Source organism: Pungitius pungitius, chromosome 10 (genome assembly GCF_949316345.1).
Source record: "Pungitius pungitius chromosome 10, fPunPun2.1, whole genome shotgun sequence".
NCBI lineage: Eukaryota > Metazoa > Chordata > Actinopteri > Perciformes > Gasterosteidae > Pungitius > Pungitius pungitius.
In genome coordinates, this window is record NC_084909.1 from 2,227,003 (window position 1) to 2,251,533 (window position 24,531).

A 24,531-nucleotide genomic window follows, 5' to 3' on the forward strand; every position below is an offset into this window, starting at 1 on the left:
TTTGGGTGAAATGATTCTTTAACGTGGTCCATGATGTGGGGGGGGGGGGGGGCTGGTGGTTTACTTTTCTTACTTAACTTGAACTATGTCTCCTCATGTTCTCTCTATGCTGATAATCCTGTATTTTTCTCGTTGTCAACAAACCCCCGAAGACCAAAAGCATCCACCTGAGAGTCCGTTGATCTGAGAAACCCAAAGATGACCTCGTTTCATTTAAAAAAAAAAAAAAGGGGGTTAAATAAGAGCAAAAGTCAGTCAAACGGGGAAAGTGGTGCATTTTTCGGGGCCAATTTAAAGCCGCGGATTCATTCTGCGTGTTTGTTCCTGATAATGAAGCAACGTGTCAGAACAGCGAGGCTCACTGAGGCGTCTTTGTGGACAGCAAGAGAAGGATAGAACCTGCTTGTGTGTGTGTCTGTGTGTGTCTGTGTGAGTCTTAGGTACCGATATGAAATAGAAACTGATCTTGTACATAATGTCGATGCTTTGTATGAAAACGGACGTCCGTCACTGAGGACTTTCTTTATTCTAGAGTTTGTATTCAAGTTTCTCTCCGGACTAAAAGTTTGCAAATTTAATGAGCTTATTTTTGAATTGAGGACCTTTTTAGCTGCAGTCAAGATTGAAAAGGTGTCGCACAGACATGTTAAGAAGCACAGTGTTATTATTATTCTAACAGGAAGTGAACTTGATTCTCATTCCAGTTCCTGATGCAGTACGACATGCGGAGGGCTGTGCGTCAGCCACCTTCTGTTTTATATAAATTGTACAATTATTAAAAAAAGGTTTGAAGTTAGTTGTGTTGTTTTTTCAACTTTCAGTTTTATTTTTCAGTTTGGAAATGAAATGTTTTTTTTTCTTCCCTTTCCCGTGAGTAAACATGTTTTTACATGGTAATATTCCAACATTTATTGTTGGCAGTCTCCAACCCGTCCACCTGCTTCATGTTAACATCTGGAAGAGGAGACGTTCTTCTGGGGGATGGAAGTAAAAAGCTACGGATCATCGTCATCAACACAAAAACAACAACACACAGCTCCTTTAATAAACCATAGTTAATACTCTTTAATAGCTACATAATCTCTGTACATTTACAAACATTAAATTACATGGTTTGTTTTACATCTAGTACACGGAATGTTCTCAGCAGGTCCTCTTTGAATGAAACGAACCTTCCATGAAACACGTCGGGACCTCGCGGGGCGATAAAATAACATCTGAGATCACTGAAATGAGTATGAAAAAAAAAAAAAAAAAAAAAAAAAAAAAGATTTGATTTGCCTGCAGGGAGCGGTAGTCCAAACAAACATTTACAGCGTCCAGTGTGCTTGTGTTCAGGCCACTGTGTGTGTGTGTGTGTGTGTGTGTGTGTCTATACTCGCACACACACTCGCTCAGCAGTTGACCCCCAGGCCGGTCCAGTGGTCCGGCACCATGAGGAAGTATTTGTCCATGGCCTCGCAGAAGCGGGACCTGTAGAGCTCCGGAGAGACCACGGTGGGCATCTTGCCTGTGAGAGACGGGGGGGGGGGGGAAACGGCGTCATTCAGCCGCGTGGTCGCTAGGCAGCGGACACGCCGCCACTTTCTGGTGTCTGAGCGAAGCGTCCCCCTTTGAGACTCACCTTGACCTCCCAGGATTCCGGTGGATTTGACGACCATCTCCAGCCTCTTGTCCCAGGTGAACGTCCTGATGTAATCTGCAGCGCGAGTAAATGAGTGCATTAAAAACCAGTCAAAACAAAGAGGTGATGCTCATAGAAGCCTCCTCCTCCTCCTCCTCCTCCTCCTCTTCCTCTTCCTCTTCCTCCTCCTCTTCCTCTCACCGATGATCCCGACCACCAGCTGGTCGGTGGCGTCGTCGCGCCCCACCAGCAGCGAGTAGTCGATGATCAGGTGGCTGGACAGGAAGTAGGCGTCGCTGTGTATGGCGGCGCGCAGGATGGCCTTGCAGTGGGAGCGGATGTACAGCGGGTTGTCGTGGACCAGCTTCAGGAGGTTCTCGTCCAGCAGCACCACCTCGCAGCTCTCCTTCCCCGAGTCCGTCTTCACGTTGCGGTTCCTCAGGGAGCCTTTGAGGTCAAACACCTGCGGGGGGGGGCAGAAGGTCATTGAACTGGGAGGAGGTTCCGAGAAGGAGGGCTTCTGATTGGTGCTTTCCCCTCACTTGAGCCATCTTGCGTCCATAGAAGAGATTCTCCATCACCAGCAGGTCCAGCTTCTTCTCCGTGTTGTTCTGAGAGTTCTTGTATCCGATCCTGTAAACTCCCAGAATCTTGGCCAGCGCCGTGGGCCGCTGTGTCGCAGAAACACCGTCGTTGTTCATTTAAACTCAGGCTACTTGACCCCCCCCCCCCCAAAAAATGGAAGAAGGTCCCTTTAATGTGCTTACTTTCTGCTGCACGGCTCCGGTGATGTAGGTGAAGTAGTGAGGCGCAAAGTCCAGGAAGGACTGGACCTCCAGTCGGGGCATCTGCTTCAGGATGAACCGGTCGTCTGCCACAGAATGAAAACAATGCAACGTGAAGGAAAGTCTCCTGTGGTTCAAAGACCACTGAAGTTACAGATTACATCCGATTTGTCCGTCCTAAATGTCCTGGTGTCACACGGTAGAGTCCAGGGTGCAAGTATGTTCCTGGATTCTCATCCTCTTTCTTTGTGATGTGGACATTTGCACGTTTTCATCCTCTTAAACATTGCACTGCTTTTTTTAAAATAAAAATACACACAAAATATAAATGTACGTCGGTGTACATTATGAATGTATTTATTCCATCTAACCTTCTGTTGCGTAGAACACGGCTCCAGACTTTCCTCCGCGGGCCTGCCAGTTGACGCAGTGGGACAGCGAGCGGACAAAGTCCTCCTCCGTGCTCTCCATGATCTCCTCTCGCATCTTGTGGAACTCCTCGGCGTAGTAGATGCGACAGTAGAACCGCGCGTTGGCGTCAGAGAATTCTGCAAAAACCCACACGGGACGAAGTCAATTAAACTACCAAACGCAATGGACCCAGTAGTATCATTAGTACCAGTATGGCTCTGAATACACCCCTGTGAGGGTATAAAAGGACTCACGCAGCTCAACGTGTGGATTCAGCGTCTGCTTCTTCTGTTTGTCCCCCAGCTCCGGATCCTCTGCACACAACGGAAAGCAGTGAAAGTCAGGTGCTTCACGCGCGCACGCGTTCTGAAAGACGCTGAGGTTTCCGGGCCGGACGCGTACTGAGGGGATCCGTCTCCACGCTGCTGCGGCTCTGCTGGGACGAGGCCGACTCGCCGGGCCGGGCCGGGCTGCTCTTCGTCCGACTCTCCCCGCCGCTGAGGAGGGGAACAAGTGCCGCAGGAACCGGGTCAGCGGACCAGTTGGGAGGAATTTTAAATAAAACTAACGGAAGCCATAACTTTTTTTTTTCTTAGGTGTTTTAAATGAATGACCTATTTTCTCTCTGGTACCTGGCGGCCTGCGGGACCTCGTCTCCGCCCGCGTTGGACGCCTTCGACAGATCGTCCAGCGACGTTTTGTACTCCTTACAGCTGGGAGGCAAAAAAACCCACAAAAAAACACGACATCACGTTTCCACACGAGACAAACGGGACTTTTTCCTCTTTGAAGCTGCCGGGGAGCCGGAGGTCGTCACCTGAGGGCGAAGGCGATGATGGAGCTGGGCTCTCGCTCGCACACGGCGATGGGAACCCGCTCGTGCTCGTACATCAGGTAGTGTTTGTCCGGGTCGCTGTCAACACGAGACCACAGAAGCCACAACGTTACGTCTCAGGAGCTGACGCCTCATTTATGGATTCATTAACATCCTTTTTATTTGGGGAAAGTTCTTGTGTTGCTGTTAAACGTTTAAATCTGGTGTGTTTTGTAGAATGAATAAAAAAAAAGGTCATATATTTATATTATTTGAGCCGGGGGCATCACTCACAACGGGAAGGGGATGGGGTTGTAGCTGTTGCCGGGCAGGAAGTTGGCGAGGATGGCCTTCATGGTGGACTTCTCCTTCACCTGGCTGTCAGTGGAGCCCAGCAAGTGTCCATCAAACACATCTGACAACAGGCAAACAAAGAATGTAGAGGAGATGGGGAGTGTGTGTGTGTGTGTGTGTGTGTGTGTGTGTGTGTGTGTGCGCGCTCATACCCTCTGGGATGCTGAGCGAGTCCTGCTCAGTGAAGGAGGGCACCGGGGTGGAAGCTTCGGCTCCAGGATCTCCTGGTGACGGCAGCATGGAGGAGGAGGAGGAGGACAGGATGCACAGGTGTCGGTCCTCTGTCGGTGAACAACACACAAGACGCACAGCTGGAGTCGCCCCGTCACTCACAGGGAACCCGGGTGGATTCGGGCAAACTCACCTTTGTCCCCGTTCTGTATCACAGGCGAGGGGTTGCGGGGGGAGGAGTCCAGGGTACACTGATGAATAAATACATCAAATGAGCTGAGATATAAATATAAAATCAAGAAATACATATTTTAGAAAACTGAAAAAAACAACATCTTCTCCAATGACTTTTTTTTAACCAACAGTCAAAACTGGAACAGAAGCAAACTTGGTGCACATTTCAAACACATGACGCTGGGCTTTTTAACTGAATTATTTCAAACCTTGCTGTCGTCGACGGGCGTCTGCCGGTGGCGTCCCGGACTCGGAGGGACGGACAGACGCTTCCTGCCTTTCTCCTGCTGGAACAACTCCTGCAGCCTGAAGAGCACATCGACACGTTCGGATGTACTTGAAGAAGAAGGTTTAATATCCTCTCAACGAGTATTGCCACTGACTACCTCATAGGAACCGTTATTTAAAATGAGCTGTGTGTCTTTGGTGAGATACCATGGGGCAGAACTTCCTTCATCCAGGTGCAAAACCCAAATATAGGTGTGTAGCAAACTAGCCGTGTCTCTTTAATGACTCTGAACGTCCTTCTTGCGCACATGAGACATGTTGCAGGAGGCCCTCGGTGGCTCTGACCTGCCGTTCCAGGACTGCAGCATCTCGCACAGAGCCTGTTTCTTCATCACCAGCGACTCCAGCACCGCCTGCACCTGCTGAGGGGAATTCAGCGCGCAGGCCTGCAGTCGCACCTGTAGTTTATCAATCCAGCTCCGCAGCTCCGCCTCCTCCATCTACACACACACACACAGGTGAGGCCAGTGAAAACCAGAGAGAACAGACACAAGGGGAAAGGGAAAAAGAAACCTACGTCTTTCTGAGCAAAGAGGTCCTCCATCTTTTCCTCTCGCGTCTTACTGAAGGTGTCGGTCTTCAGGGAGGTGAGGCGGTCGTCTATGGCCAGGTACACCTGCGTCACCCTGAGGAGAGAGCAGATGAATACATATTATTATATTATATTTATAATGTAGTTCTGTATTTTTATACATTCCCTTCCTCACTGAATCTTCATCTAATCTGGTAAATAAACGTCAGTTAGACATCGTCTGTCACCTAAATCTTAAAAATGTCAAGCATCCCCGAATAGTGTGATTATCCCTTTAAGTCTTTTTCATGCAAAACATTCATGCTCCACAGAGGAAGAATCTACTCTATTAGGGGCCCTATGGGGCCAAAACGTAACTTAATATACGACAGAACCATGAAATGAAGTTAAAAAACCGGATATTATCTTTTCTTTTTTAACATACTGTTGTCAGTTAGATCTAAATGAACGAGTGATGAGTTCACTTTACTTTTGAGTGAAGTCCTTCAGGTCCTGCTGCAGGTTGGTCTTAGAAGGTCCCAGGTTCCTGATGAAGATCTTGGGCCGAGGAAGACAAATCTCTAACAGGCGTACGGTCGTGTAGCTGAGGAGGCAGAACTCGATGAGGACATTTTTCAAAAGTACAAAAGCATAAAAGTGCTTCAGAATCATCTTTAGGAATGTGTTGTATGAGAATACTTGATGGAGTGGACCGACCTGAAGGAAGCCACCATCTGGTTGTATGAGAAGTACTGGTGGTAGTCCTTGTGGATGGAGTGGCCGCAGGGCTCCGCGTTGGCCCTGCGGGAGTACTGGTGCCCGTAGAAGCGGAGCTCCAGGTACTTGGCGAAAGACATGGACCACGAGTCGTTGGACAGCGGCACCACGGGCGTCACCTTCAAGCCAGAGGCGGGGCGTCAGTGAGGGGAGTCCAGCCCGAAACCTTCAGCTGGAAGGCTGTTGAGTGTGTGTGTGTGTGTGTGTGTGTGTGGGGGGGGGGGTGTCGCTGACCTGTTTACAGACGCGGCACCACGAGTAGTTGAGGATGGTGTGCTGGTAACCGGGCACGGGGGAGTCCAGCTCCTTCAACACGATCTGCACGCAGCCGCTGCCGTGCACGAACCGCCGCACGTGGTGCACCATGGGAGTCTCGCAGAACATGCTGGGGCAGTGGTAGGACGGCCTGGAGTGAAACGCACAACACCTTTACGACTCAGAAGGAGGAGGCTCCCCCGAGCTGCTGAACTGCGTCGGGCAGCATCTGAATTTTGGAATTCAGGTCGTCTCACAAGGAGACATTAAATCCAGCGTTTATTCGCTCTCACCGGAAACAGTACCGCTCCAAGAACACGCCGAGGGACAGGTCGTTCTTGCCATAAAAGTCCATGGTGACGATCCTGCTGACAACAAACAGAAACGGCCCACAATGCCATCAGAAGCGAAGGAGCGAGGCCCGTGGGTGCGGGCGGGGCTCCAGGGGGGCGAGCGGCGTTTACCAGGGGCTGACGCAGGGGTTGGGCGCGTTGCAGGACTGAGCGGACGAGCTGCTGAAGAGCACACACAGTCTCTGGTGGTTGACGGGGTTCAGGCAGTCCAGCTGAGGAGAGACGCAAACCAACGCGAGGGGTCAAGTACGATCCAAGCGGAGCAGAGGGGGTGGGGAGGGGGGGGGGGGAAACACCGGAGGGAATTCCAGTGTTAGAAAGGCAAAACTAAATGAAAAGCCAGAAAAACAAAAAACACAATGAAGTCAACTCCGAAATTGTAGGCCGCCCTCTTGGACCTGATGGTACGACCCCTGCCTGACATCACGCGTGTGATGACGCGCATGCACATGCGCATCCACACAATGTCTTTTTAGCCAAAAAGGAGAAGAGGGGAGGGTGGGGGTGGGGAGGAGAAAAGGTGGAGCTGAGAGGGAGGAGCGCATTAAAAAGGGAGAAGAGCTCCGCAGCAAAAAATGAATTTTCACAAACTGGTCATAAGGTCAGAGGTTAGTGGAAACTACCTTTCCTGAGTTAATTCTACTCAAAAAGAAGAGGAGAAAAAAGGCAGCACTTATTCATGCTCTGTAGGAAAGCAGGTGATGCAAAGAGAGAGAATAGTGAAAATAAAGACCTGGACACTCTGTTCCTTCAGATGAAAGTACCTCCAGTTACTCAGAGCAACCAGAGCTTCGTGGTGATCAACACAAGTCCAGTCAGAGCTCTGAGGAAATGACAGGTGCAAAACAAACACACCTAAATGATGTATTTTTTTTTTATTTCATCATACAGATGTGAAGCATTATTCATGTAGCTGTAATAATGGAACTGTGGGAACAGGAGGAGTTTTTAACTGGTTTTCTGAAGCAGCTTTTGTGTCCCTGGAACAGAATAACTGGGATTTCAGTAAATATGGTCCTGGATGTGTGGAGACTGTGTCTCTCTGCCTGAATTATCACCCTGGTCCAAAACGTCCAAAAAATTCAGAAACCAGTGCTGGTTTAAAGAAAAAAAGCGGAAGGCGAAAGGCGAGAAACTTCCACTGAGAAGCGACTTTTAACCATCCGGTCGGATTCAGCAGGAGCGAAGATATCGGGAAACGATCGACTTTTAGATGCTTGACGACACATGAGGACATAAAAGTAGAATGGCGCTCAAACTTTGAACAATTAATCCTGACATAACAAACACAAATCTTCTCCAATCTCTGGCGATGAAGGCAGCGACGTCCTGAACGTAAACACGTTTAACAGCGATTAACAGCCGCTCACCTTTGGCGCCCAGCTGACATCGGTCAGTCTGCCCGGCCTCTCCTCCTCGCTGTCGGCCCTCGCCGGCGGCCTCGGCGGGGCGTCCGGCGCCTTGCTCTGCGCGCCGACGGGCGTGGCGGCGCAGAAGGGGTCGGCGGCGTCCCTCTGGGGGATGCGGCCCCCCTTCGCCCTGTAGTCGGCCAGCATCTTGGCCAGGTCTTGGCTGCCGCTCAGCGGCTCCACGATGCGGGTGCTGGTGAGGCCGTGCGAGGGCAGGACGCTGACGGGTTTGGGCTGGAAGGCGCCGTTGGCCTGCCCGCTAACCAGAGCGGAGGGGGCGGAGTCCTTGAGGAGCTGCCGCTTACGCCGCCCGTCCAGTTCCTTGTAGTCCTTGTTGAGGAGGGGAGAAAGGTAGACCTAGAAGACGGGGGGGTATTACTTTTCTCTTATAGACTGAAATGTGTTGTGTTTACTTTGCAGTTGTCCTTCAGTAAACGGAGGTACCTGCTCTGGAAAGTAATCCCTGCTGGGGCAGTGCATGCCGGCAGGCGTGAGGAGGAACGGCTCTTTGAAGGTGATGAAGGGGGAGATGCACAGGATGATCTCCTTGAGCTCCTGCTTGAAGCCAGCGGAGATGGACTTCAGACGGTCATCGGATGAATCCACCTGCTCGGCCACAAACATCCCCGTGTCATCCTGCAGGGGGTCTCTGAAGGACCGGGCGGGGGGAGCCGGGTCGCGTGAGTCCCCCTTGGCCAGGCTCCCCTCCCTGGCTTCTGGGCTCCCCTCCTCCGCGGCCTCCCCCCCAGGCGCCATGATGAGCGTATCGGAGTCCATCTCCTGGTCCTCCTCCAAGAGGAAGGGAGGCGGGACGCACTGAGGATGCAGTGCAATGGGACTGGAGAACGGCGTGGAGGTCATTTTCACCATGTTACCGCCCCCCCCGTCCCGGACAGGGGAGGACGAGTCGGCAAAATGTTTCTCCCGAAAAGTGTCAACGTCTCCGGTTTTGGGGGAGGACTCGACGGGAAGCCCCTCCTCCTCAGTTCCTCCTCCCAGCGCCGAGTCTTCGGGAACTACGGTTTTCTCCAGGCTCCCTTCACTCGTCTCTTCCTTCTCCTCCTCCTCCTCCTCCTCCTCCTCCTCCTCCCCCTCCTCCTCCTCCTCTCCCTTCTCCTCTCCCTTCTCCTCCTCCGCTTCCTCCTCCGCAGACGTGCCCTCCAGCAGGCAGGGGAATGAGGTGCTCTGGGCCAAACTGGGCGGCATGGCAAACTCGTCCATGAGGAACGAGATCTCCAGCTGGGAGTGGTAGGCCACGCACACCATCAGCATTATGATCTCCTTCACGCGGGCCAGCTCGTAGTCGGAGGCTCCTCGCAGCTTTATCGAGCATCCCAGGTGGGGAGGGCAGCCCTCAAAGAACATCAGAGTCTTTGCCTCGTCTGGAAGGGACGGAAACAAAAGCACGCGTTTTTTACGAACTGACATCGCTAGGAGAGGGAGAGGCAGAGCGGAGGGGTGATTCTAACCGTTGGCCAGCGTGAAGGGCTGCATGAAGAACTTGAGGCAGGTTCCCAGACGGGGTTTGGTGAGGAGCTGGTCCATGGACATCACCAGGTCTCCCTGGGTCATACGACTCACCCGCTCCAGGACTTGCTGAAAGGAACGAGGAGAATCACGGACCACTACCTGCAGAAGGTGCTCTGACCTTTGCTGTTCTATTTGTCAGAAACCAAACCGAGAGGAGGCCAGGATGCAGAGAGGACGACATCGAGGACGTCTAAATGTCACCGGAATACTTGACTGACCGCTTTGACGTTGATGACCAGGGTGATGCCGTGCTCCAGCAGCATGTCCTGAGCAATGCGAGACACGGTCCTCTCCACCAACACCAGCGTAGGACGGACGTCGACTATCCGCTGCACGTAGTTCTTCAAAAACTCTCGCTCCTGAGGGACGGACGGGGAAAAGAACGGGATTTATTTTCAGCAAAAGGAGGCGAAGGCAAGTGCCGACCCGGGGGGGGGGGGGAAACTGCATTTTGCGCGAGTCACCGACCTGCAGCACAATGGGGTCGATGCAGGAAAACTTGGACTCCTCCCTGTATAGATACTCTATGGAGCACTTCAGGAGCAGGATTTTGGGGTTCTTGATGTGGGAGTTCATCTGATTACAGGTCACAACAAGTATTAGTTCAAGTGCCGATAAATTCCTTCATTTCTGGACATGCATGCTGATTTCAAAGACACAATGAACGGGACGCGGATCAACTCCATCCCACCTTCTTGTGGGCGATGTTCTTGGTGCACACGAAGCCGTTCACCACCGTCGAGTCAAACTTCCTGCCTCCAGAGATCTGAAACACGAACGAAGATACTTTGAAAAACCCCCAGAAGCAGAAAGACTGATCGGCTAAACGCAACCGACGTGCGTCATCTCGTCAAATCCGGCGTCCGACCTTCTTGATGTGGACCAGCTGGCGGATGTCCATGTCGTCGTCACAGTTGCGAACGTCGGGCCGCACCGTCTGGACCACCTGTCGGACCACGGGGACGATGATGTCCCGCCAGGACAGAGACAGAGACTCGCTGTAGAGCAGCTGCTGCAGCAGCGCCATCATGTGGCTGTGGTTGGCAGAGCTGAACATAAAAAAAGGGGGAGGGAGGGGGGTTTGAAACACAGTCCAATTCTCAAGGTACCGTCACAATCAGGACAACATCAGGGCTCTGAAGGGTCAACTTCATCCCGGCAGGGTCTCAACATCTCGTCTCTGCAGACATCGCTAATCGCTTTAAATAATTTATCTGTGTTTTTCAAGTTGAAATCAGTTTTTTCATCCAGAATAATTTTTCCTTATTATAGATCATTAGATTCTGAAGTTTGCCGCGACCCTTAATGTTCAAAATGCACTAATATTATTCACTGAGCATTAAGCTAAAGGGAATATTACAACAGCAATCGCTGCCCTCGTGGACTTCTACCGTGACGCATAATCCCAGTGGACCCAAACAGAGGCTTCCTCTCCACTCACAGCAGCCTCTCCATGGCCTTCTTCTCTCCGTTCTCCTCTCGCAGCTGATCCAGAGAGCTGTGGTGCCAACCCAGCGGAGTGAACAGCATCTCTTTGGCCTTCTCCTCCACGCGGCGGTTGAACAGAGACTCTGCAGGGACACCACGTCACGTTGAGCTCAACTGGATGCGCAATTTGATATGTCGTCTGATCGAGTAAATGAGGAAGTGTGGGGTTCCTACCTTTGATGAAGGCGTCACTTATGACAATATTCTGTCCTCCATCCTCGGACGGATGGAATTCAGCTACCACGGGGACAAAGAAACAATGACGTGAAGAAATATGTGAAACATTTCATATTAAATGTTGTGCTTTCAGTAATATTCACCTTTCTGGTCAGCTGCAGAAGGCACATGTGGATACTTGGACTGTTTCTTGATGTGGAAGTTGACATTGTTCTGCTCCATGTTGAGGTTGATGGAAGCAGCTGAGTCACTGTCCACCACTGACTGGGAGCTGCTGACGGACGTCCTCTTGCTGGGACTGGCTGAGTCTGGACGGACGGACACACGAGTGAGCTGAGGGATTTACGCTTAAACGCTTGAGTAAAGTACAAGTACCTCCCCATTGTACGTATGTACTGTCCAGTACAGTAAACCAAACCAGAGCCACTGCAAAGAGCAATGATCCAACCAACAGGTCTGAAGGTGTAGAAAATAAAGACGGCCTTTTATCAAAGCGTGTTACACGTGTGACACGTACTCGGCATGGCATACTCGCTCTCATCCGCCAGCTGCTCCGTGTCGCTGTCATCAAACTTAATGTCCTTGAACCAGGACGGCTCTGAATGTCCCTCCACGGAGTTCACGCTGTCGCTGTCTGGGGACGGCGTCTCCGAGAACTCCGTGTTCTGGAGGCCAAAGGAGACAAAGTGAGTGAGAGTGAGACGGTGTGAGCACATTTGCCACAACTACAAGTTATCTGACCTCAGTTGTTATCAGACATAACAGCGTTGATCAATACCAACACATGATCCTGTCGAAACGCGTCCCACGCAAACGATGAACACTTAATTGATCATTTCTGTTATTTGAAATCCCCGGTTTTACCTGCAGGGGGCGGTAGAGGGCGTACTCGTCCCTGAACAGCTGGTCGTGGTGCGTGACGCAGTCCAGCCAGCGACCGTCCACTAGAGCCTGGCCTATGGCGATAGCCTGTGCCCTGCAACACAGAGGCACCAGGGTGTGAACGCTCAAGATCCAGAGCACCTGCAACAGGAAGAGCCCCCCCCCCCCCCCCACCCCTCATCCCGGAAGAAGGAATACACAAGGCCATCACTGTCTTCAAATTGATCCAAGAGCTCCAACATGTTCAACGTACAGAACATGTGTCATATGGGACGCTACCTGGTGGAGATGGTGCCGTTCCTCAGCAGCCAGTTGACCAGCTCTTTTCCCACAATGCAGTTGGGGTAGGTCCTCAGCCAATATCTGTGGTCCTGGAACTCCATCCCTGTGCTGTTGTGGCAGATCTTCTTCCACAAGTCCTTCAGCTGGGAGGAGTCCTGCAGGATGGAGGCCAGTGTGTAATAGTGAGTTTTGTAAAGGAGGAATTGTGTGATCAGGTAAAGCCGATGAGACATGACTGCTGGGGCACAAACGGTTAACGAAAAGAGGAGAGCAGGCACCAGTAGGATCTTCCTCTCCTCCTCGCTGTGGTCCAGCTTGGTGCCACTCTTGGCGCCCGACATGCCCCGGCTGGTCGGCGGGCTGACTGCGCTGTCGTAGGAGGGCGCCATGGAGGAGCCGGCGCGGTCCAGCGGCAGGTTGGTCACGCTGGCGGACCTGTGGGGGAGAGACACGCAGACGCAGTTCACACCGCGGGCTCCACGGGGGAGTGTGTGTGTGTGTGTGGGGGGGGGGGGGGGGGGACTTGGTTCTTTGGGAGTCACCTCTTCCGAGCCGGCGACTTGCCGACGTCTTCTTGCCGCGCCGTCAGTCTGGAGGTCAGCCCGCTGTTCTGCTGCTCCTGGTGAATCATGCTGATGGACACGTAGACTCAGATTTAGGGTGAGTTCAGTGTATCTTCACACACATCCTCCATGATAACCAGAGTCATTTATGATCACTTACAGAGCTTTTACTTACAGATGGTTAAAGCTCGGACAGATGTGAAAAATGAATGAAACAAACCGCATGACTCACTTCTTTCTCATCCCGATAGGAGTTTTTCTATGCAAGGAGAGAAAGAGAGGAAAGAGAGGCAGGTAGATAGACAAGATAAGCAGGAAGCACACCGATTAGAAAAAAAAACAGCAGCCAAAGTAGGGATGCACCGATATCAGATACGAGGCTCATAGTGACTCAGACAGCAGGATCGGATCAGCACCAATCTATCCAGTTCAACTCAATGTTTATATCCTATTTACATTAACCACTGGAAATGTAATGCCTGTTTAAGTTTCGTCCAATTGTTATAAAAAGGGTTACACTTGAATTGAGCTTTCTGTTCCTTTTTAATATGGAAAACATTTCATATTATATTCACGCGTTTATTTAAAGTTAAATCATGCTTTACGAAGTGAGTGAAGCAATGTTTGAGTCATGCGACACGATGTTGCGAGTCGCCCGGGTCTCGCTATCTGAACCAAAGAGGGCCGAGCGGTGCATCCCCGAGCAACACAAGCACGAGCGCACAAACCGCATGCGTTCTCAAGAGAGAGAACGTCACAGAGTGAGAGAGAAAGACACACAGCAACAGAGAAAGAGAAAGATATGTAATAAATTAATTAAATACATTTTATAGCTATTTTTTTGGTCAAAAAATGAAAGTTAAAAAAAAGGTCAGAGCTGACACTGAAGGCATCGGGCAAAATCAAATAGCTAATATATCAATTACACACAAAAATCAATAGGAGACAAGCAAGTATATGTGGTGATAAAAGATCATTTTTTATCAGATTTGGTACCGGTGTTTATGTTCAGTGTGTGTGTGTGTGTGTGTGTGTGTGTGTGTGTGTGTGTGTGTGTGTGTGATCACCTCTGCCAGGTCAGGTCTTCCTCGAGGAAGATGTTCCTGCTGGACTTCCGTCCGCCCACAGGTGTGCGAGGCTCGCTGGGCTCCAGCACACACACAGAGCCGGTGGAGTCGGACAAGGCGCTCAGGTCCTCCCCGATGGAGCACGAGTCGGCCGAGTGAGCGTAGCTCAGCGCGATCTTACGGCAGTACGTACAGGCCCGAAGATCTCCTGGGTTCGGAGACGAAAAGAAGGAGGGACGACACAGAAATGGCAGGAAAGGACCAGTGTTTTTAGTCAGCTTGATGATCAATATGAAGATAATCAAACTGTTATGGTACTCTCACAACTACAGTTAAATCACATTAGGGTGCCAGGCTGCTCCTGTAAAGGTTTATTAACCTTTAAATTCATTCTTTGTAGCAAGAATCCCTTAAATACTTTTACTTTTACTCTACTTAATTAGAGCAACTAAAAAAGAACAGGACTGGCATACGCATTATATAAATTACTCTGCCTGTATTATTGGGCTGTAACTTCTAACATGTGGTAATGTGACCCCTACCGGTGTAGCCCATGAACCTCCCGGGGATTTCCTGGTTGCAGCAGCGGCTGCAGAAGATCTGGCCGCACAGGCGGCAGTGGTGGCGGCGGCGGAAGGTGGTGAACTTCTCGTTGCAGTCGTAGCACTCCTTGCACTGGCTGTCCGGCATCCAGTACTGCTTCAGATCGCTGTCCTGCAGGGGGACGACAGCCACAGCGTCGGCTCAAAATATATGCATTTAAAATATTTGCAGAAGAAAAGAGTGTTTACTGCCGGGTCGACACACGCCTGGGAGGGCAAAGGAAGCAGAGACGTGTGGAGGGGAGAGTCGTGTGCGAGTACCTGGCTCTTTCCCTCCATTATTTCTTTCAACCTCTTCAGTGCGGTGCGGAGTTGCACAGCTGTGCGAGGGTCGTGATTACTGAGAGGGGTGTCCGACTTCCTGCTGCCATCTAGAACAATGCAGGTGGGCAGAGAGACACACCGCGAATAAGCACGAGAACCAAAAAAAGAGTCAGTGAACTCTTAACAATTCATCCTGATGCATTGTCAAATAAGCCTCGTTTTATATTCAATGAAGGTGATTATCAATTAAAGCCTCTTCATCACAGAGTGTTTAAACATTTAAACCACTACCTGGCCAACATTTGACAATGCACAACAATGAATAACTTCATGAATAACTTCCTTAAGAGTTGCAAATGTGTATAAGAGAACAAACAAAAGAAAGAAAGAAAAGCATGTTAAATAAAACAGTGTTTGTGTCGTTAGAAACACCATTGCTCTCGTTGTTATTAGTACCCGGGGGTAAAACATTAGGGCAAACCAAAGATCAACCGAAAGCGCTTCCTTGAAAAAGGCAAATATCAACAAAAGGGCATTGGCATGCAGTCAGACACACACACACACACACAAAGGTTTGTGTAATGCCACTCAGAGCGAGTTAAAGTTAAAGCTAAAGGCGTCTTTAGGTAAACCACACGGTGCAGAGGACCCTCACCTGGCCAATCCACTGCAATCACAAAAGACATGAGAGCGCATGTTAAAACCTGGACATTCTGTCATCGTTCTAAACGTGGTTCAACTGCGATGCGTCAGATTCGTGGGTTAAGACCAACATTTAGTTTAAGAATATGTGACAACTCACAAAAAAACACAAAGGATAGAAGCTGCTCTGAATAAGAAGAGCGCCCCTTCATCTTTGAGCTTGTTTGTTTGGTTTAAAGTGAACTTTGGGATGAAGAGCACAAATAAAGCTCTTCTCTTAGGTCCGACCATGCAGCTCTACAACGGGCTCGAATGTGCAATCTAATGTAAGAAAAGAGGTGGTCTGTTATCAGAGCCCCCCTGATCAGTTCACAGGTTACAAGACAGAGGATCTAGATCTGCTTACAGAGAGCTTCAGACTGCAGATAATAAACTAAAGTGTGACGCGAGAGAGAGAAAATATAAAGTTAGGTTGAATAAAAGCATTTCTTAGAACACAATGAATGAAAAGTTCTATAAAAGGAATCTTAAATTTAATCCTCGTACATGTAAATCTGGGCCAATTTACCAGTGGAAGACTTTGTGTGTGTGTGTGTGTGTGTGTGTGTGGGGGTGTGTGTGTGTGTTTTACCTGAGGCGGTGGAGGTACGTCGGAGGAGGTCTGGCTGCTGTTTTCGGTGCACCCTGGAACTGTAGAGGGACTGGGTTGGACTTGTGGACCAGCTCCTCCTCTCTGATTGAGGTGAAGGGGACGGAGCATCCGGCTTCTCTGACACCGTTGAGGGAGAACGTCCATCCTCTGCACACACACACACACACACACACACACACACACACACACACACACACACACACACACACACACACACACACACACACACACACACACACACACACAAGATAAAATGAAATTATTGTTATTGCTTTCACCACACTTGTTAAAGCTTAATTTAACAAAGCCTTGATGAATCAGCCAGTTGTCTTAACAAATTTAGCGACCTTTGGAGCTACTGCTGCTTCCTACATTTTTGGGGGGAAAAAGGTTGACAACGCTGGGCCGGGTTGGATTGCTTTGTCTCGCCCGCTAGTTTCTTCATATCCACCAAAGCTTTTAAATGAATTCCTCAAACCAAACCGGAATCAACCGCTGAACTTTCTCAGGACAGAAAACACTGCAGTGAGGTGACGGGACAATAAATAAAAGAACGAATCACAAGTTCCACTGGTTCCTGGAAGGGAAGGTCAATCACATGACCTCACAAGACTTTGCTGACTTCTGTAATCTTAAAGTAGGACGTAAAAGGACCCAATAAAAAAACAAATAAAGAGAACAAACTTTCAGTGAGAAAGTAACCGAGCTGTCCCATAAAAAGATTAGAAAATACTGTTAACTTTAAAGCACATCTGAGCAGAGGTGTGGACTCGAGTCATGTGACTTGGACAAAACGTCCAAAGACTTGCAACTCGGCTTGGACTTTAACATCGATGACTCGTGACTTCACTTGGACTCGAGCCTTTTGACTCGAGAAGACTTGCTACTTCCCATGAAAACTGGGGGAAAACATCTTCACACGGCGGCGCCGCTCTGTTTATCTGCATCTGTCAAAAAAATGTGCGCCACCTGTATGCAGAGAGCGCTGCCTGCACGACATCCAATCACCGCAGTCCATTTCACCGTATCAACGAGACAGCTCGTTCATGCTTACAACAATCGGGATCAACAACATCTTCTACACATCAGAAAAGTACAGCGAAAAGAAGCAATGGCGATATGACGGCGCTTCGCCCATAACTTAATCCACTAATCTACGTTCTTGTGGGCCTGACCTTTGTTGTTGAAACGAAACAGGTTGACAAACGAGCTGTAGGCGGAGCGGAGGGGGGGGTCGTCCTGCTCCGGAGTCAGTGGTTTGAAGTGCGTCAGGTGGGAGGGGCTCGTGGGTGAGGAGACGGGCGGCTCGACGCTCCAGTCCGCCGAGGATGAGGACGAGGACCTGTCATCGGCAGCCATGACACTGCTAGTCCTGCTGGAGAAGCAACGAGAGGAGAATTCTTAAGCGGCGTTTTCAGATGCTCATCTTCCCATAGTCATCATCTCATCGGTTAATCTCACTTGCTGACCAGGAGAAAAATAGATAATCGTTTTTCAAATGTTGATCATTCACTTTAACATGGTTAAAAATACATCCAGGTGTATCTAAATCCACACGCCTGACCCAAGCAGCCGTCGCTCTAATGCCACGGCAGATCACTGACCTGACCGTTAATCATAAGCCAGACTCCACCATACTTCAAACTTACCACCATATTATTCATGCCTTAAAAACTTCAAATACAAAAGGCTTGTACTGTAGGACGCTTAATGAATGAGCATTATAAGAATTTCAGCTCTATGAGCTCAGAAATGATTGAATGTTAGTTGTTATACCAGTAACCAATGAAGTCGAATAATAATATGACAAAATACATAAAATAACTTATTAACTGGTAAATCAACATTAACGTGTTGAGTGACATTTCCAATAATAACACTTTGTACAATACCATTTCTAAAACATGAGACAATAGTTAATTATTCTTCTTATTAGAAGAATTTGAACATTGGATAATTATGAGATTATGTTTCTCTTATGTACATTTACTAAATACTGTACTCAAATACAAAATTGTAATTTACTTAAGCATGACTTTTGAATTCTTACTTACAACTGCCACTACTTGTAGTATTTAAATTCATTATATTTCTAAATTTGAGGATTGTGAGCGTTGGTCTGGCAAAAAAACAAAACATTATCCATAAATTAAAAAACCACCATCGGCTGATTGATTGGTTCGGATGAATTTACTATATTAACGGCTGATTGATTAGTTCGGATGAATTTAGGATATGAAAGGCTCATTGACTCGTTAGATCTATTTTACACTACAGACGTTACTTCAAGCTGCGCGTCTTTCTTATTTACTAACCGTGTATTGAACAGTAACAACTGTTAAAATCTCTTCTAGACTTACCTTTTGAAGAACGCTACTGACGTTGAGGTGGCAACGCATGACATTTTGGGGTATTTTGAGGCGAGGAGGAGGGGGAAAAGCAGAAGTAGAGGCATCACGTTCTCCGCCTCATCATGTGACCATAACGGGCCGTGGCGTTACCGTTTCCTGGTGGTTTGACAGCTAAAGGACCGAGCCCTCCACCTCATTGCATTGCCTATATTAGCTATTATGTACGATAATGTTCAGTCGGCAGACAAATGACGACCCACAATGAGTTTCAACATTTCCTCCAAGTTTTAGACAGCGACTGACTTATTCAACTGATCAACTGTCACCTCGACTGTCTGATTTAATTGCACTTTGTATAATTCAGGAAATGTGGCGTCGTGTTTGGAAACGGCGACATTTACAGCACTTAGCAAAAACTGCCAAACAACTAAAGTGACTTGTATAGTTAGTTTTAGCTAACATTAGCTAAGCTAACTAGCTTTAAACGTACAGTAGCTAATGTCCCATCTGGATTTAACGTTAGGTTAGCAACGTTGGCTAATGTTAGCCTCCTATGCTAACAGCCTCTTTCTTGGAACAGTTGACACCTGAAATAGGATTAAGGTGCCGCGATAGAAAAAGATGTGGATTACCCTTTCACTGTAGGAATGTGACATCAATGTATGAAGCCGTCCGACCGCGAAAACATCTGTAAAACAGCTAGGCGAAAAAAGCCGACTCCCGTAGACAGGCAGCCCTGACGAATCAAGAGCTGCACTGAATGCAAGTGTTGTGATCAGGAGACAAGGCAAAATAAATCACACTCAGAACAATCGATGGAAATTCTGTTCTCATGATAAAATTCTGTAATCAGATATTTTGTGCTACACAACACTACGGTGTAACAAGTACATATATCAAATCCAGAATATCGCTTAAATAAAAGTACACCAAAATAAGCTTTGACTACTAAATAGCCATTATTTGTTTCATAAACGTGACTCGAATTAGTCTCATGAGTAAAATTTTAAAAGGCTTTACTTCTACAGCAGAATGTCCCTAGAATATATATGCTGCACTCTGACGTTGTTTGCTAATATTGTGAAGATACATTAGCTCATTGACCTTTGCCACTAAAATCTAATCCGAAATCAGAGGGAAGTTAGTGAATGAAGGAAATTTAAAGGTATTTAATTGTGGTATTCTCTGAGGTGGTCTGCTTTCGACCCCAAGTGTAAGTGATTCGTGTAACTTCAGAGTTTGAGGGAAACGTGCACCGGAGGAGGCACTGAGGAGTAAGAAGAAGAAGAAGCAGGACGTTTGTCTTACGCATCTCGTTTCTGATTGGCTCTTCTGTTCCGTTAGTACGTCCATGATTGGCCCTCAGCCTCTGAAAAAAAAAAAGAATCTCAACGCGCATGCGTACCACTGCGGCGGACTTTTTTTGTTTAGGTTCAAAATGGAATCACACAGCAGCGATTCAAACGTGTCGATGTAATGATCCGCTTGACCATTCCAAGGTCCCCAACAAAGACACCTGTTTTGGGGCTGAATGCAGTGCTGACCAGCGCTCTTTAACGGTGCGTGTTTCGTCCAAACTGTGGGAGTAACCTGCGTATCGGCTACGTTAGCACATAGCCATACACAGTTAAGGCAGCCTTAGGTTAGCTTACCCCAATGTTACGGTTGGTGAACTAACGTATTGAAGTCATAACATAACAACTCCTTTGGAGGTTGTCAAGTTAATTGTGATGTTTGGCAGTTTATTATTCGGTAAGGGTGGATCTACTTCCTAAATGTATCATTACAGTTAGTTGGCTACATGTACTAATTAGTTAGCTAACGTTTATCGATCACGGTATTTGTTTGTTTTTTACTCTGAAAATGTGTTTGTATATTCAACCCTGGATCTATTTTACCTAGCATTAATTTTCTTCATTCAGATAGTATTCACGTTAGCTAAGTCAATTAACGCTGTGTGCATCGATCTCACGCCCTGAATGGTTGGTGTTGTCTTGCGGGTTATAGATTTTTGTCACGATGGCGTCTCCTGGTGTCCATCCAACTATGTTAAACATGAAGACAATGGCACCTCTGAAGTCTTCCAAGAAGACTTCAGTCAACGCTACAGCATCCATGATCAAAAACAAGATCCTCAGTGAGTAATAAGCGCTTGGTGTCATTTCTTTCTGAGGGACGGCGAAACATCAAATTGATGTGACTCTTATTTCATTCATCTTTTTTTTTTTTTTTTTTCATCGTGACCACACCAGACACCTCCTCCTTCTTCAAGGTCTCTCTGAAGACCAACAACAAGGCCTTGGCTCTTGGTCTGCAGGCCCAGAAGGAGAGGAGCAGGCAGCTGGAGATGCAGGTCGTGTGCCTTCAGAAACAAGTGAAAGCTCTGTGCTTCGAGATGTCCGCCAAGAACCACAAGGACAGGAAACTGGTTGGTTTGTTTGCTCACGATTATTCTGCAGCTGTCACCGTACCAGCTTGATCACAACGTCAAAAGTTTGCTGATTGATTAGATGTTTGTTGTACACTTTTTTTTTTTCTTTCTGTCACAGCTCCTCTTCTTCAAATCTATGCATAGCAACACTGTGCAGCAATTGGACATGTTGGCTGAGCTGTTCCCTGACAGTGTAAGGATTACTCTGAACAAGTATTAACAATCACCGTTTTGTATGTCAAAATTGGAACATCATTACCCAAATATCAACATTTTTATATTGACTTTCAATATTGACATTTTCCTGGTAACATCTGGACTGTGCCAGGTCTGACTATATGTTTTGAATTTGCACATGTTTATAAGACAGTACTACAACCGTTATTGTCAGATCTAATCTGTGATACAAACAGGGTCTTCCCAAACTATCGGAGGAAAACAAGGCCTCGTCTGGTGATGTCATCAAAGAAAATCTTTCAGTGGGATGGTGAGCAAATTCTCCATTCTGCTTGATGCTGAAACGTTTTTTTGGACACCTGTGAATGATATCTGATATTTATGTATTTTTCTTCCCTTCCTCCCCCTCCGCTTGGCTCTCATTAACCAGTCTCACTCATCAGTTACCTCCTCCGTCGGAAGTAGCACGGCATTTGTTACCAGAACCGAAAGTACCGGCTGACTTGCCTGAAAACAAGATCTCAGCAGATGACGGACCCAGATTGTCCACTGATTTTTTCAATAGTAGGGATTTTTAGATTTCTTTGGTTGTCACTGATTCCTTGGAAATATGTGTTGTGTGTGTGTGTGTGTGTGTGTGTATGACATATAACATTTGTCTGTTTTCCATATTTTTTCACAGACCACATAGATGCTGAGAAAACGCATTCAAGCCAGTTCCTCCAAGCTCCCCGGGCGGGAACGTCCCGTCCCTCCAGCAGCCTGAGCGAGGAGGTGGAGAGGCTGTCTATGCTCTTCTCTCAATCCGGGTGTGAACATAAGCCTCTTCCCGATCTTCAGAAGACTTGTTTTTCCCGCCCGTCTGAAAAACCTACACCATCTCCGCCTGACGACGTCTCCCTTCCCAGTAGCTCAGACAGAGGAAGCCAACCGGAGCATGGGAAGACAGAAGAGAGGACGTTGCTTCTGAATAGCACGATGGAGATGACGCTAAGCCATGCCGCCGATATAGTCAACGTGGAGACCAAGGCCAAACCAACCGGCCGCACTGGCAAGCTGAGGAAGATGAACAAGGAACGCGCCCGTGGGTCCAGTGTAGCCGACGATCCAGAAGCAAAGAACTTGGCAGATTGTAGGGCGACTGAGGTTCAGAGCGCTTTGTCACAGGCATGTGAGGCATCGGAAGACGTTGGGGACCCAGGGCTTCAGCCTGCCAAAAGCCAGAGTACGAGTGTTGCTCCCTCCCACATTCCCAAATTGGTCAAGACTGTCAAGTGTCAGAAAAGGCCGAGGGAGCAATTAAAGGACCGCAGCAAGTCAAAAACGGCGTCCCAAGACATCGCCACACCGGACCTGGACGATTATTTCATGGGTCCCATTTCCAGCAAATATTTGAAATTGTCCCCAGAGAAGGATGCCTCAGTAGCTCGGACCACGGTCACACGCAGGACGTCCCGGACCAAAGCCGGCAGCGCGTCCTCGGTCTCCCGCAAAACGTTTGGCGTTTTGCCCCCGCTTTTGCGTGAAAGCGAGACCAGCGGGTCCAACTTGGAACAGGCCGGGGATGAGGAAGACGGAGGAGAGGCGGCGGTCACACGTCCAGGGTCGGAACACGCGGGCGACAAACCACAGCGCAAAATGAAGGCCAATTCCAGGGGAAGCAACAAGTCCAGATGCAGACGGACGTTTGTCGTCTCAGCGGTCGGGGAGAGCTCCGCCGGCGCGTCGCCCGAAGTGGAGCGCGACGTGAGGCCTCCTGCGAGATCCTCCAGGCGCGTGGGAGTAGAAGAAGAAGAGCCGCCGGCGGCGGTCGAGGACGCGGACGTCGCGCCGGAGCCCTGCGGGTCGAACCCACGCGGGCACAGCGGCGGGGAGACCCCTCGCCCGGCCAGCCCGGACTCAGGAGGCCCCGAGGGCGGTTTGAGCCGCGGCCCGGACGCGTCGGGGCCGGCGGAGCAGGACGCCGCTTCGGGGGCCGAGTTTCAGACGCCCAAGAGAGCCCGGAGGGACGGACGGAGTCGAACCCGCAGGAAGACGGCCACTGAGAGGGAGGAGTGTGACGGCCGCTTGAATGAGGGGAAAAAGAAGAGCAGCCGGAGCGGCGGCGGCGGGTTCGGAGCCGAGGACGAAGCGCGTCTCCTCGAGGCCTCGCCGGAGGATGTCCCGGAGGATGTCCCAGTGGATGTACCGGTGGATTTCCCGGTCCCGCGTTCCGACCACAGTGAAAAGGGTGACCTCTACGAACATCTGTTCGGCGCCCACCCCTCCGGGTCGAGGGCGCGCGCGGCTCGGGACCCGAAGCGGAGGGGAAAGCTGCACAAGCCGCAGGCAGCCACAGAGGACCGAAGCGCCAGAAAGACGTTCGTTGTCTACCGGCGGAAGACTCGGGACCACGTTGCACCAACCCACGCGGCGGCGTCCGGCGCGCTGCGGGGACACGCGTGGGACGCCCGCGACGAGGCGGGCCGCCGCACCGCGGGCAGCCTGCTGGCGGATGAGATGCCCCCGTGGCTGGACTCGGACGCCAGCGGCGCCGACAGCGAGGCGGATTCCTCACTCGCGGCCCCCGGGAGGGAGACGTCGCGCAGAGCGCCGGCGGTCCAGGAGCCCCCCGGTGTGACAGCGCAGGCCTCTCCAGGTGTGGTGTTGATTGTCGTCTTTGAACTCTGAACTTTTATTCTCTTTCTTCTTTTTCACGAACCTTAAACAGCTCAATTGTGATGCGTTTGTTGTAGCGGGAAGAGTCTTTACGTCACTGACCAACACCATTCAAAGCCCGGGCAGCGAGAGCACAGGCAGGACCAGGAGGGGCAAAAAGGTCGTCAGTTATAAGGAGCCCCCCCTCAACAGGTGAGACCACCTGGTCGGGGACATTCGGTTGAACCAGAAAAAAACGAACAAACGGGTAATTAGATGTATTTGAAATGAGGGTTTTTCTATTTGTTTGTTTTTTGCAACAGCAAAATGAGGCGCGGCGATCGATTCACAGACAGCGCGTTCCTGAGTGCTCCCATCTTCAAGGACGAGAAGAAGAAGAAGAGGCAGAAGATCAAGAACAAACCAAAGCTGGAAACATCCATTTTTGTGGACTTTCCAACTGACTGATAATTTAGGGGGTTTTTTTTGTTTTTAGATTATTATTTTTTACTATATCTGAAGTTGCTGGTTTGCTCAAGCTTAATAAAGACCTTTTCAGCTTCTGAGATGTCTGGCTGGTAATGTCCTGAGAGAATGGGGGGGGGGGGGGGGCGGGGGTTCGATGGTCATAAATGATTCAACCCAGGCGGTTCATGTGACACGTCTCCTCCACATCACTGTTGAAGGCTTCCTTATTCTGAGCAGCAGCAGCAGCAGCGTAAGCTTTGGCACCGTCATGTGACCTGGAGGTTCCGAGCGGGTTGGTGAGTCCGGGCGACTTTGTTGTCGAGTTGTTGTGC

At 49.4% G+C, this 24,531-nt stretch overlaps 3 protein-coding genes across 6 annotated transcripts in view; 1 reads left to right on the forward strand and 2 right to left on the reverse strand.

The window, feature by feature from the left end:
• The window catches only part of LOC119228777 (beta/gamma crystallin domain-containing protein 1-like), a 244,007-nt gene that overhangs the window by 201,920 nt on the left and 17,556 nt on the right, over positions 1 to 24,531 (reverse strand). The window lies entirely within an intron of this gene.
• Positions 1,024 to 19,254, reverse strand: pikfyve (phosphoinositide kinase, FYVE finger containing). Of its 4 annotated transcripts, XM_062565234.1 has the most exons (44): positions 19,119 to 19,254; positions 17,311 to 17,510; positions 16,115 to 16,282; positions 14,839 to 14,948; positions 14,518 to 14,689; positions 13,976 to 14,183; positions 13,141 to 13,167; positions 12,888 to 12,977; positions 12,624 to 12,780; positions 12,343 to 12,500; positions 12,046 to 12,157; positions 11,699 to 11,846; positions 11,325 to 11,489; positions 11,179 to 11,241; positions 10,958 to 11,087; positions 10,385 to 10,565; positions 10,208 to 10,282; positions 9,985 to 10,092; positions 9,735 to 9,875; positions 9,456 to 9,582; positions 8,431 to 9,368; positions 7,948 to 8,343; positions 6,689 to 6,789; positions 6,518 to 6,589; positions 6,204 to 6,375; positions 5,910 to 6,088; positions 5,683 to 5,796; positions 5,199 to 5,307; positions 4,967 to 5,121; positions 4,603 to 4,699; positions 4,353 to 4,410; positions 4,141 to 4,269; positions 3,929 to 4,049; positions 3,638 to 3,733; positions 3,453 to 3,533; positions 3,223 to 3,317; positions 3,075 to 3,134; positions 2,781 to 2,957; positions 2,392 to 2,495; positions 2,167 to 2,295; positions 1,826 to 2,087; positions 1,625 to 1,699; positions 1,389 to 1,510; positions 1,024 to 1,226 (listed from the first exon to the last, which is right to left on the reverse strand). In XM_062565234.1, the coding sequence occupies exons 2-43, from the start codon at positions 17,492 to 17,494 to the stop codon at positions 1,395 to 1,397; spliced, it is 6,360 nt and encodes a 2,119-aa protein (XP_062421218.1). In that variant the 5' UTR covers positions 17,495 to 17,510; positions 19,119 to 19,254; the 3' UTR covers positions 1,024 to 1,226; positions 1,389 to 1,394. The 4 variants fall into 4 exon arrangements, with proteins under 4 accessions (XP_062421218.1, XP_062421217.1, XP_062421216.1 ...); XM_062565233.1 differs by having other exon boundaries at positions 1,024 to 1,510; positions 17,311 to 17,507; XM_062565232.1 differs by having other exon boundaries at positions 1,024 to 1,510.
• On the forward strand, positions 19,879 to 24,297 carry sgo2 (shugoshin 2). Its single transcript, XM_037489658.2, has 9 exons — positions 19,879 to 20,045; positions 20,494 to 20,623; positions 20,739 to 20,914; positions 21,036 to 21,110; positions 21,331 to 21,404; positions 21,525 to 21,658; positions 21,777 to 23,732; positions 23,830 to 23,944; positions 24,055 to 24,297. The coding sequence occupies exons 1-9, from the start codon at positions 19,884 to 19,886 to the stop codon at positions 24,197 to 24,199; spliced, it is 2,967 nt and encodes a 988-aa protein (XP_037345555.2). The 5' UTR covers positions 19,879 to 19,883; the 3' UTR covers positions 24,200 to 24,297.